This window comes from Solanum tuberosum, unplaced genomic scaffold, assembly GCF_000226075.1.
Source record: "Solanum tuberosum cultivar DM 1-3 516 R44 unplaced genomic scaffold, SolTub_3.0 scf00441, whole genome shotgun sequence".
Taxonomy (NCBI): domain Eukaryota; kingdom Viridiplantae; phylum Streptophyta; class Magnoliopsida; order Solanales; family Solanaceae; genus Solanum; species Solanum tuberosum.
This window is the reverse complement of record NW_006239381.1, coordinates 157,536-169,797: the sequence shown is the minus strand read 5'-3', so window position 1 is coordinate 169,797 and position 12,262 is coordinate 157,536. Positions and strand designations below refer to the sequence as shown.

The 12,262-nt window shown below is 31.7% G+C and overlaps 1 protein-coding gene across 1 annotated transcript; it reads left to right on the top strand.

Moving 5' to 3' along the window:
• Window positions 1-5,036: 5,036 nt before the first annotated feature.
• Window positions 5,037-6,811, top strand: LOC102584709 (probable LRR receptor-like serine/threonine-protein kinase At4g36180). Its single transcript, XM_006363738.2, has one exon. It carries the CDS (start codon window positions 5,619-5,621, stop codon window positions 6,420-6,422), a length of 804 nt encoding a protein of 267 aa, XP_006363800.1. The 5' UTR covers window positions 5,037-5,618; the 3' UTR covers window positions 6,423-6,811.
• The last annotated feature ends 5,451 nt before the right edge of the window (window positions 6,812-12,262 follow it).

The window sequence follows — 12,262 nt, the reverse complement described above, 5'->3', positions numbered from 1 at the left end:
CATCTTTGATGTGCTAGCTATTTCCTCCAAGGTTAAGAATTGAAATGCATCAAAATCAATTTCTGGTTAAGTTTTAATTTCGTATCGATAATCAAGGTGTAAGTGCACGAATTGCTGATTTTAGGACCACATTAAAGGCCGTGCTGCATAAATCTTTGTATATTTATTTAGTCACTTCAAAATTAACTTTCGCTACCCAAAATTGAAAAACCGTTACCAAAGTTGTAAAGCATCTTTTGTGTAGCTACACAAAATGATACTGAACCATATTTTGAAATGACGTCAAATTAAAACAAGGAATTATTCTTATTCAGTATACTGTGACGTTCAAGTAAGGAAATGTATAGTTTAGATTAATCAAATTTAGAATTCGCCATTACTAAAACATCATTTCATAGTATCATGATGTTTCAATAGTCAATTTAAATCGAAATGTCTCAAGTTTAAATCCTAATACATAGGAAAAGAAAAACAAATCTATTACTAGCATTTCTCACAACTGTTGCCAGCAATAGAATTAGTCCCACAAGCTTATTGGCCAACTCACTAAATCTTGAATATCAGAAAAACAAATCAATAAATGGCAAACGATTGGTGGTACTAAGAGAAAGGTGGAGACTCATAATAAGTACCACAAGAAGTCATTATTGATTAGTTTTCTCCTATCTTTTTCAGGTCAGCCTAATAATAGAAAAGAAAAAAAAATGTTGTTACGTGTGCTTCCCCAGAGTTGGTAAATCGCCATCGGGACCAAATTCTGGATAAAAAGTTTTGTCGACCATAATATCCAACCAGACAACAATCTCTCCACATCAATGATCTATGAGGTTGCCGCATGTTTGAACTTTGTCATACCAAGTATTTCGAGAAGATTTTGATACAATTGTCTTCTTCCCTAACCTTGGAACATTAGTTAGAAGAGTGCTAAATAGCACCCACTACTCTCCTGGATGCAAATTTAATTAACATAACTAGGATTATGAAGACCAGTTTTGACAAGAGGGCTTGCTTAGATGGTAAGCGCTCTACTCCTCTGACCTTAAAGTTGCAGTTTTAGTCATCAAGAGAGCAAAAAAGATAGGGGCGAGGATTTTTTTTAATTTTAAAAATGAAGTGTAATAACAAGGACAATTAATTACAATATGTGGTTAAACAAGGACATCTTTTCTAATAATTCCTATATATCACTTCAAAAGAAAAGAGAATAAGAAACATAGTGATGACCAATAATGTAAGGCACTTGAAATAAGTGGAGATCCACCATTTCCAATTATTTGTCCATGGTAAGACACAAGTGGAAAATATACAGACCAAATAATGAAAGGATTGAATAGTACTACTTATTACACCCTTGAGCTAGATCCACCATGAATGTCGTTATCAATGGTGCTCCATATATATATATAAGCCCTGTTACTTAGTACGTACGACATTGAATGGACTTGTTCACCAGCTGACCAATTTTACCGAGAGCACATGTATGTACCTACATTTGCTATATGTTAAGTAGCATTCACCTTTGTACTCTTCTTCACACGCATCCTCAATCACTTGATCAAAGTCACAAGTGGATCTCCAAAAAATTTCAAGTACCATCCATCCTTTTTATAACAACGTCATTTGTTTGATAGAGGACAAACAATTATAAAACAACCTGAAAATCGATTCCAAAGAAAACTTTGTTGTTATAGAAAAATCTAATTTTTATACAGATCTCATTGACTCTAAATCCTCAATTTGCCACGGATGAAAAAATGGGCTAATTACGTGGTGTCAATTAATTCAAGAGATTTTATTAGCAATGTTCCTATTTCAACTGACAAAGAACACAAGTAATATTCAATCTCTCTCACACATGCATGCACAAAAAATGACATTGTCTAGCATATTCCAAGAAGACTTGGTAAGGTGGTAGCAAGTGAAGTGACAAAGGGAGAATGAAGATGTTATTGACCAGGGAAATGGATATTTGTTGTCTGAGGGACCATGTACTACTACTGCACTTTGTTGATTTATTGGAGACTCCACATGACAATAAAAGCAAGGGCCTAAGAAATTCGAAGGAGGCATATATAGGCCCACAAAATATTCCATGCGCCTCTTTCCCGAACCATATGAATTCAAAATTTGAAGTTTATCTATTATAAATTCTAATGGTTTAAAATTAATGAATTCTAAAATTTAAAGAATTTTTGTTTTAAAATCGATCCTTAAAACAAAAATAGAGTTTTGACTCAAACTAATGGATTCGGTCAAATGCACACCATAATCGGTTTGTCTGCCCTTGTTTCTAGGGCAGTTAGAGTGTGTTAATTAGTTAATATCCAATCGAACCCCATACGAAACATAAATGTATTTAAGAAAACTACCAAAAATAAATTCTGAACTTATAATTTTGGAAGTACAATGAATTCAGTACTATTAAGGTTAAGCTCTGCCATTATATATTTAATAAAAATACAAAAACAGCTAAGGGAAAGGGACTTTAAAACAAACATGATAAACCAGTGTCTTACGCAATTTCATATAATTTGATGTGAAATTTTGAGATAACGATAATATCTGATTTAATCCTCTTCCATGAATGGTAGGTCCCTAAACTTTTTCAGTCTGGCCTAGTTGACCCATGAATATTGATCCATCATTTTTCAAGTTTCAACCCACACCCCAACAGTGTGTTTCTTTTTAGAAATTAATCCTGGATTCCTGTAACATCACATGACATATAGTTTTTGACCTTTCTTTTTTATTTTTCTCTCTATAAATGTTTTCAGTATTTTGTGATTTTTAGGTTATAGTTATACAAAGGAAAGCAAATTTTCCTCTAGCTCAAACCATTTACAATTTCTATGGGTTATTTATTCTTCCACATTCCCTAAATTATAAAATGATCTCAGCTTTGTTAACTAACACAGTATTTGAAGTAGTAACTTTTTTCTTAAAGGATTGGTAATTGGGTTGGTGTGGGCTGATTAGGAGAATAGATTTGAATGGGCTAACTGGATTGGGCTACGATGGGTTGAATGTCTTTCACCTCAACCCAAAAAAAAAAAAAAAAGTGAAAATAAACCTGCAAATAGTTTTTATCTATGTTTCTCGGATTCTTTAAAAATGTCAACGGATGCCTGTCAGTTTTATCAAAAGTAGGGTATTTTGGAGAATCCGATACGGATACGGCATCATAGGTGGAGATTCTGTGCAACTAAGGTTTTATACTATAAATTGGGACAGATAATTCTGAGTTGGTAATAATAGGAAACACAATAATTTTTAGAAAATTCCAATTTAAAGTTAAAACAAATGAAGAATTGAACATACGATTCCAGAAGGAAAGGGGAAAAAATAGAAATAAATGTTACTTGTTTAAATAAAAATATATATTACGTTAAGGGGTCTCGCTTGAGAAAAGTGAAAACAGTAAAACTTGAACTCGTTAATTAATTTGTGAGAGAGTAACACTAGTAAGTAATTTGGATTAGTTTAAGGTTAGCCACATTCCACTGAGGCAGGAAGGAACAATGTCAGAAGGTTTTTTTTTTTTGGCTTGATTCATTATTTTTCTTTTCTTTTTAACCCTTCTAATTAATTATTATATTACTGTTATTTAACTATAGTCACATGCAATACATGTGAGCGCTACTTAGACAATAGTTGAACATTGAAGCAATTAGTAGGGTATTAGGTACACCAATTAATTTAATCATTTAATTTCTACTAAATATTTTTCAAATGAACTAAGAAATTGGAAAAGAGAGTCTTCAAAAGAAAAAGGCATCATTAATTTAAGAATGTATAGACAAGAAATGTAATAAAGCATTAAAAAAAAGGTATGGTGTGAGATAATTCAGTTATAACTCCTCTCTTTCTGTTTCTGGGCACCATTTTCTTCTCTTTTTTTCTGGAAAAAACTTATTCAGTAGTATCTACATTAAGCCAAAAAATGACCTTTATTTTTATAAGGGATATCATTTAATTATGTTTAATCGATACATAAAATTTTATATGCTTCCACCTCTTTTTCTTTTCTTTTTTTGTATGGTTTTTTCTTTAGATCTGCAAACATCAAGCAGTACTAATTTAATCATGTGAATAATAATCATGAGTCTCAATTGAGTACTACGTTTTTATTTATTTATTTGTATGACTTCTTTATATTTACAAGAATCACTATCACACATTCAAAATAATGAAAATTATGTCGGGTGAGTGAATGAATTTAAGTGTGATTTTTATTCTTTAAGTATCACAAATTTGTTCATATAGATGAATTCTATTACAAAATCGTATAAAATTCATCATAAAATTGTGATGAATTAGTCCGTCACAAATATTCCATCACAATTTGTGTTTTTCCTATAGTGGACAGGGTATGACTTTAGGTATAATTTTTTTTTTTTAAAAAAAAAATTGTTCATGAATCATGCTACATTGACAAGATTAATTTATGTTATTTAATTGTTCACAAATTTTGCTTCGGTCTATCTCGTTCAATTATTTACAGGTCCAATCTTATTGGCACACTTGTTTAGTTTGTTTAATTTTTCTCATATGAATTAAAGCATTCAACCAAAATAATGTATGCCCATATTGGTATACGATCGTTTGCATCCATTTAGGATCACTTGGCTGAAGAATTTAGGGTAAATTTAACTAAATGCTACGGCACTCCCGTCTTTTTTCCTTGTTTACCATATTAGCGACAATATTAATTTTACTTGAAAGCTCGCAATTACTTTGTGCTTATAGTGAAATAGTGCACGTTCCGAAAGATATTAGTAATTACATGAAAAAATAAGGAAAGGGCGCAAAGATGTGCAACTTTTAGAATTGAATAAAAGTTAAATGCAAATCCTTAGAGAAAAAACGAGTAGAAACCAAAAAAAAGGTTATGTAGCCTCAAGTGTTTAGAGGACAAAAAATGGAATAGTCGTTTTCATAGTCGTTCAAGTGTGCTCCACAACACAAAAAATGAATAACTCAATGCGCACTCTCTCTCGTGCTTCTATTTTCCCCTTCTCCTTTCACTTTCACCTAACACTCTTCCAATTCTTTAATTTTCTTTGGTGATTTGCCATTGTAGAATGAGTGCTCTGCTGCCTGGCCCCAAAATCACATCTCTTTCTCTCACTTATTTGGCCTCAAACCATTACATAAAGTATGACTTAAATAAATGAATGAAATAACTCATTCTCTCTTCCTCAGGCCTCAGCACCACACCAACAGCCTAAACCAACACGACACTTTTTAGTTTTTATTAATTCTCTACCCCCCTCCCCTTTTTTCTATTACTATAAATTAATTGGTACAGTCATAGAATGGAATAACAGAAATCCCTCTTCTCTCCAATTTTCCCACAAACTTTCATTAAACAAAAAAAGAAAAAGAGAGAACACAAGCCTCCTTTCTCTTTTTTTTTTTTTGCCCTTTCTTTCTCTTTCTGCGGCTCTGCCTCTGCCGCTGCTAACGTTGTTTGCTGACAACACTACACAAATTTCAGAAAGACTAAAAAAGAGAGCCACCACCTCCTACAAAATTCTTGATTTTCTCTCACTCTCTTCAGCCTTGGCCAAGAGTTTTTTTCTCGTTTCTCATTCCACCTTTAGCTCACACCCAGCTAAATGGGTATTTGGAGCAACCTACTTGTGCTCCTTGTTATTTTCCCTTTTTGTACACCAGATCCAAACGATGAGATGTGCTTGACCCATCTCAGTCAATCTTTACAAGACCCTTTGAAGAATCTTCAAAACTGGACTAAAACTTCCTTCGCTAAACCTTGTGATGGGTTTACTTCATATCTACAAGGGGCAACTTGTAACAATGGCCGCATCTACAAATTGTCCCTTTCGAATCTCTCGCTTAAAGGTACCATTTCTCCTTATCTCTCTAATTGCACCAATCTCCAAGCTCTTGACCTCTCCTCCAACGCAATCTCCGGCCCAATACCTCTGGAACTCCAGTTCCTAGTCAATCTGGCTGTTCTCAATCTCTCAGCTAATCAACTTTCAGGCCCAATTCCTGAACAGCTCGCCATTTGCGCTTACCTCAACGTCATCGATCTTCATGATAATCAGCTTAATGGGCTTATCCCGCAGCAACTGGGCCTCCTTGTACGGCTATCAGTTTTCGACGTATCGAACAATAGATTATCGGGTCCGATACCAGCGTCACTGGGTAACCGGAGCGGAAATTTTCCTCGATTCAATGCCAGTTCGTTTGATGGGAATAAGGATCTTTACGGGTACCCATTGCCACCCAAAAAGAGTAATGGGTTATCGGTTTTGGCAATTGTAGGGATCGGATTAGGAAGTGGGTTCTTGAGTTTGGTGATAAGTTTTACTGCTGTTTGCATATGGTTGAGAGTTACTGAGCAAAAATTGGATGCTGAAGAAGGAAAAATCAGTCATCTCATGCCTGATTATTGAACACAAAGTCATACTTTTCAGATTACAGGTATGTTAATTTTTTATGAGGCTGGTTTGTTTTTGTTTGGGTTTAAATTTTCCTTTTCTATTGAGGAATTAATTTTACCCTTTTCCTAGTTTTGGGTTTTTTATTTTTTAGGTCATTATTTTTCTTTTTGATTATTTTGTTTAGCTTCGTTTTCTAACATTTGACCACCCCAATATGTAAAGAATTGAAGAAATTTGGAATTGAGTTTCTAGTACATAATTACTTTTAGCAGTACAGCATTAATCTGTACTCTAATTTGATGCCTGGGCAGTGGGTTGGCTTATGTCCACTCCAGGTTGTACAAATTATACGTGGATAGTACTTATCCTAATATTAAAAAATGCAAGGCAAATCGTGCGTATATTTTAGTAGCAAATCATAGAAAAATGTAGCTCATTTACAGCTCTGTTTCAACACCACGACTTGTTGTTTGTAGTTTAGTTTTTTGTTTTTCGAACAATCACAGAAACACGCAGGATGATTTTGTTACTACCAACTTTAAAATTCTTGTTTGGACTTTTACTATTTGTATAATTTGTCTTTCTCTATAAAAAAAAAAAACAATTACTTCATATAGTTTTTAAATTGAATATGCATGCCTATAATCTTTGAGAATTAATATTTAACTTATATACACGATACAATTCGGCAAAAGTTAAACGGAAACATCACCGCTAAAAAAATAAAAAAGAGTTACAGTTAGGGGAATTCAAATGTTAGGTTGTTGCCAATATATAACTAAAAGATATTTGTGGCGCCTCAATGTTTGGTACAATCACGTTTGTTTACGCGTTCTTATAATGAAGGAGTATTGGTCTACAAATTTTAGGCAACAAAAGCCAGCAAAATCGGAATATGTATTCTACCAACAATGTCTGTTAGGATTTTATAATAAATGTACTCTCTCTTTTCCTTTTTACTCGTTCAATTTTGACTTTTTACTTGTTATTTTTAACAAATTACGAAAAGATAATATTTTTTACCTATTATATTTTTAATTTATTTAAAGAATTAATAATTATTTAAAGAGTTAATAATTTTGAAAAAGATAGAACATCTTTAATGAATAAGTTGATTTTGGAATTCTATTATTAATAAGGATAAAATGATAAACTTATTATGTCAATTATTATTTTTTTAATAAGTGTGTGAAGTAAAAAATGAACAAATTATTAGGAACAGAGGAGTACACTTCTTGTGGCGTTTAAATTTATAAACAGTTTGATTTGAACAGAAACTTTATGAAACTTCCTCTCTTTTTTTTCTTGTTATTTCCCCTGATTTTAGGTGTCTACTTAAAACAGCTACTTTATTTCTACTCCATCCGATTGCTTTTGCTTAATTCACAATGTATTTTGCACTCTTTAGAAATAATAAATGAAATGAAAGTACTAAATATTTCATCATGATACTCATATTAATTGACTTATAGTTTTTTTTTAATTGGTTTATAATTTTTATGGGCTTAAGAAATAATTTGAAATGAATTAGTAAAAATTAAGGATAAAATAGAAAAAGAAAATTGTTTTATCTTAATATGCAACTGAACAAATGAAAATTAATTTCCACGCAATTTGTAAAATATGAAATGATAATATTTCAATTTTTATTTTCGTAGTCTATTTTAAAATTAAGAAAAAAGTTTTTCGCTCGTAACAAGGTCTTTATAAGTACACAAATGGAATGACGTAATTAAAAAAATCATAAGTTAATCGTAGCTTAATCGTCACAAAAATGGTATGTAATATTTTAATCATTCTTATTTTTTTCTTAAATTCTATAACGATTCAAGCTATAGCAACATACTTAATGTAATTCCAAAGTAGGAATTTTAGGAAGGTGATGTATGTGTAACCTTTCTCCTTGCTTGTGAAAGTAGACAGTTTGATATGGATAATCAAAGCAAAGAAAATAATAAGTAATACGTAATAAATTGAAGAATAAGATAGTTGGATAGAGTAATAACAATGTTGATAAAAAAAAAAAACAAAAAAACGCTCAACTATCTACTAACTCCTAAATTTCGATTTTCATTTTTTTTCATATCGATTCAAACTATATCACAAAAATTAAAAGAAAACATTTTATAACAGAAATTTCAAGAATCATTCATGCATGCCTCTAGTTTAAAAGTACCCCTTTTATTTTACGGTAAATTCTCTTTTTTAAATTTGATTTAAAATATCTTAGATTTTAAAAAATAAAATAAAAATTTGGAACAGTGTATTAAAAATTAGAACAGCTTAGAAGCTAATTGCTTAGATACACTCTAGTTTGCAATATTACGTATCTTACCACATTTTTGTGCCTCCAAATAGTCTAGATATATGTATCGCAGATACATGGGGTCAAATTTAGGTGTAATTTGTTCTAGATGCATTTTATCCAAGTGGATTCGCATGTATCAATGATACATAACAAATCTCGCTTGCCTCTCTCCCATCTCAATCGCCACGATCCCTCCAAATACATACAAATATATGTATCTATTGTGATTCGTCCTTATTTTTGTGTACTAGTAGCAAAAAAAATGTATCTAAGTATAAGATACGTAGAAAACTCTTAATTAATGATAAGATAAGTAATATTTTAAAAATAAAAATAATATACTCTATATGATACTGAAATATGTCCATTTTCCGTTACTTGCCGCCTTGAATATCCAAGACGAGAGTACTGCTAAAAGTAAGAAAAAGACGTACGCCCGCGCGGTATTGTTTATACCAAATCAATTTATTAAGACATATGTTATGTATTTGAATATTTATTCTACTTAAATTAAATTATTTCGTTCGATACAAATATTGAGGGTAAGTGTGCGACTAAATATTTGCAGTATGAGATAAGCAGTATTTAATTCCTTTCCATCAACAGTAAAATACTTTTTTTCTGAAACGCAGATTTAAACATGAACGATTCAAAGAAACGGCATTGTTTAGTGGATATCAAATTGTCACCAAACACAATAACTTGCCAATTACTATCTTTTTTCGAATGAGCATAATTAAAAACTTGGTTGAATGAAGTTCAAATTTCAGCTATTTGTGCTATAATTGACTGTCGTGGATTAAAGTGGTTGGCATCATTATTTACTTTGATCTAGCCTGTCTGTCAGCGAAATCATTCTGCTTCTTCTTCTTCTTCTTCTTCTTTTCCTAATGATTTTATTTTTAAAAAATTACTTAAAAATCTTATAATACATGTAGCAAAATAGTGGTGATGACAGAAATTCAAATAAGATCGTTTTAAAAGAAATTTTATGTTAAAAGGGATTATATATATGCATAGAAAATTAATTTTATTCTATTAATATAATACTTTTTCTATCCCAATTTTTAATCTATCTCGGAGGAAGTATAATTTTTCAACGAATAAGGTTTAGTCGAATCTTTACGTCTCTCTGTCTCTGCCCTGTTTCAAAGCGTGACTAAAAGTCTTTTTCAAAACGCATGATGCGGCTTATAATTTCTGATTTGATCCCACTTCTGTCACTAGACTAGAGAAGAATTAATTTCATCTACATTAAAAGGTTAAAGCATACTCTCTTTCTAATTTTTTCAATCATTGATCACGACATTTTGAAATATTTTAAATATATGTAGATTGTTGCAATTTCTATATGTAGTACTATATCCATCGATTATGAATTGACATTTTTGCTATTGTGAGACTTCCCGAACATTTTGACATATACAATTTTATTTCTCACTTAATTTATTAAAGTATTTCAATTTTAAATTTTGATGTAATACTATTGTATAGGACTAATGTTTAATAGACAACAACAATAATAATAATAATGTACCTAGGTGATTCCAACATTTTTTGACTCACTTTTCAAAAATAAATCTGACATGTAACAAAATTTTATGATAAAAATATTGTATAATAAAGAAAACTATTCAAACAAAAATTGTAAAAATAACTCGAAGTAAAAACAACACAAATGAATAATAGTACAAGTAAGAATAAGTAGAAGAGGGACCATACAAGGTGTTCTAAGCTAGAAGACTAGAACCATGTTCCTTTAAGAGGATATGGAGAAATTGTTCAGCTACCTACTAATTCTTATTTTTAATTTTTGACCTCTGTGTTTTTTTAAAGGGAAAAGGGTCAAAAATACCCCTTAACTTTGGTTTATTAGTTGACTATGTCCTTACAGTTAAAATGAAGTTATTTTTGCCCCTGCCGTTACTAATTTCATCATTTATTCCCCTATGTTGACGGAAATCCCCAAATTGACTTAAATTAACCCATTTCCCATTTTAAACCCATGCCCGACCCGTCTAAAAACCTAACCCAATGATTTTACCCGTTTTCCTTACCCATTCTTTCTAGAGATCTCAAATCCCCCAATAAACATTTAACCAATTTCATTCGTTGTTAACCAGTCCAAGACCCGTCTTCTGATAATATCTCATCATGCCTACAAGATCTTCCTCTGTAGTCTTTGAAAATTTTGTAGGGGGTTCATGGGGTTGGTTTACTTTTTGTTGAAACACTTAAAAGATGCTCCAATTTTTAGGTACACGAAGAAGATCTGTTTTTGGGTTTGTTTTGTTTTTATCTTCTGAAGTTTAAAGCTTGGATCTTTTAGTGTTTTTCACACTTTTTATCTTTTTTTCAAGATTCAAAGGAAATGTATGGCATGCTGTTAAAGATGTTGTTTTTGGGTTCTTGAGGAATACTTGGATTCTTCTGGGTTTTTTTTGGTAATGGTGAAAGATAAGTAAGGAAAGTGTGTATTTTTATCGAAAGATACAAGTTGTCTAGTGTCGTTTCAGTTTGGTAAATTGGTTTTCTCTTTTAGTATTACCAAAAAAAAGGTCACTTCAAGACATTCTCATTTTGTTCAGAGCTCCCAAGAAGAATAATGCTTAAAAAAAGTTGAATTGTTGTGAAGACAAAAGGGTAGAAGAAGCAAGAGTACTGGAGCTTGTTTGTTTTCTATCTATAAATGGGCATTTCAGTTTGTAAGATTTAAGAAAAATGGCTTTCGGATGGTAAATCGGTGTTGGATAACTGAAAGTATGTCCGGTATACACCTGAGCAGGTTGAAGTCCTTGAGAGGTTTTTTAGATGGGTAAGGAAAACGGATAAAAATGTTTATTGGGTTAGGTTTTTAGACGGGTCGGGCATGGGTTTAAAATGGGAAATGGGTTAATTTAAGTCAATTTGGGGATTTCCGTCAATATAGGGGCATAAATGATGAAATTAGTAACGACAGGGGCAAAAATAACTTCATTTTAACAGTAAGGGCATAGTCAACTAATAAACCAAAGTTGAGGGGTATTTTTGACCCTTTCTCCTTTTTTAAATCTAAAAATATGTCTATATTTAGCTGAAGATTTATCATGTTATGTCTAACCATCTCTTCATAATTCTTCTTTGGTCTATCTCTACCTCTTCTTAGACCAATCACTGTCAATCTATCGCACTTCCTCATAATCAAGACATCTATGTTCCTCTTATATACATGCGCAAATCTTTTCAGTTTACCTTTTCCATCACTCAAGTCAATCCAACCTAACCACAACATTTTCATCCTTAATCTTATTTCTCATAGTGTGCTAACATGTGAATCTGAGCATCCTCGTTTCCTCTATATTCTTGAATGTATGCCTGACTAGCCAACAATATTATCCCCCAAACAACATAATCGGCCAAATAATCACTTTATAAAATTTATCATTAAGTCTCCTCTGTAACACATTTTTATCACATAGAACCATTCGATGCAAGACTTCATTTCATTTACCCGCTCTAATGTAATGTGTGATACCATCGTCAATCTCCCCATTTTCTTGGATTA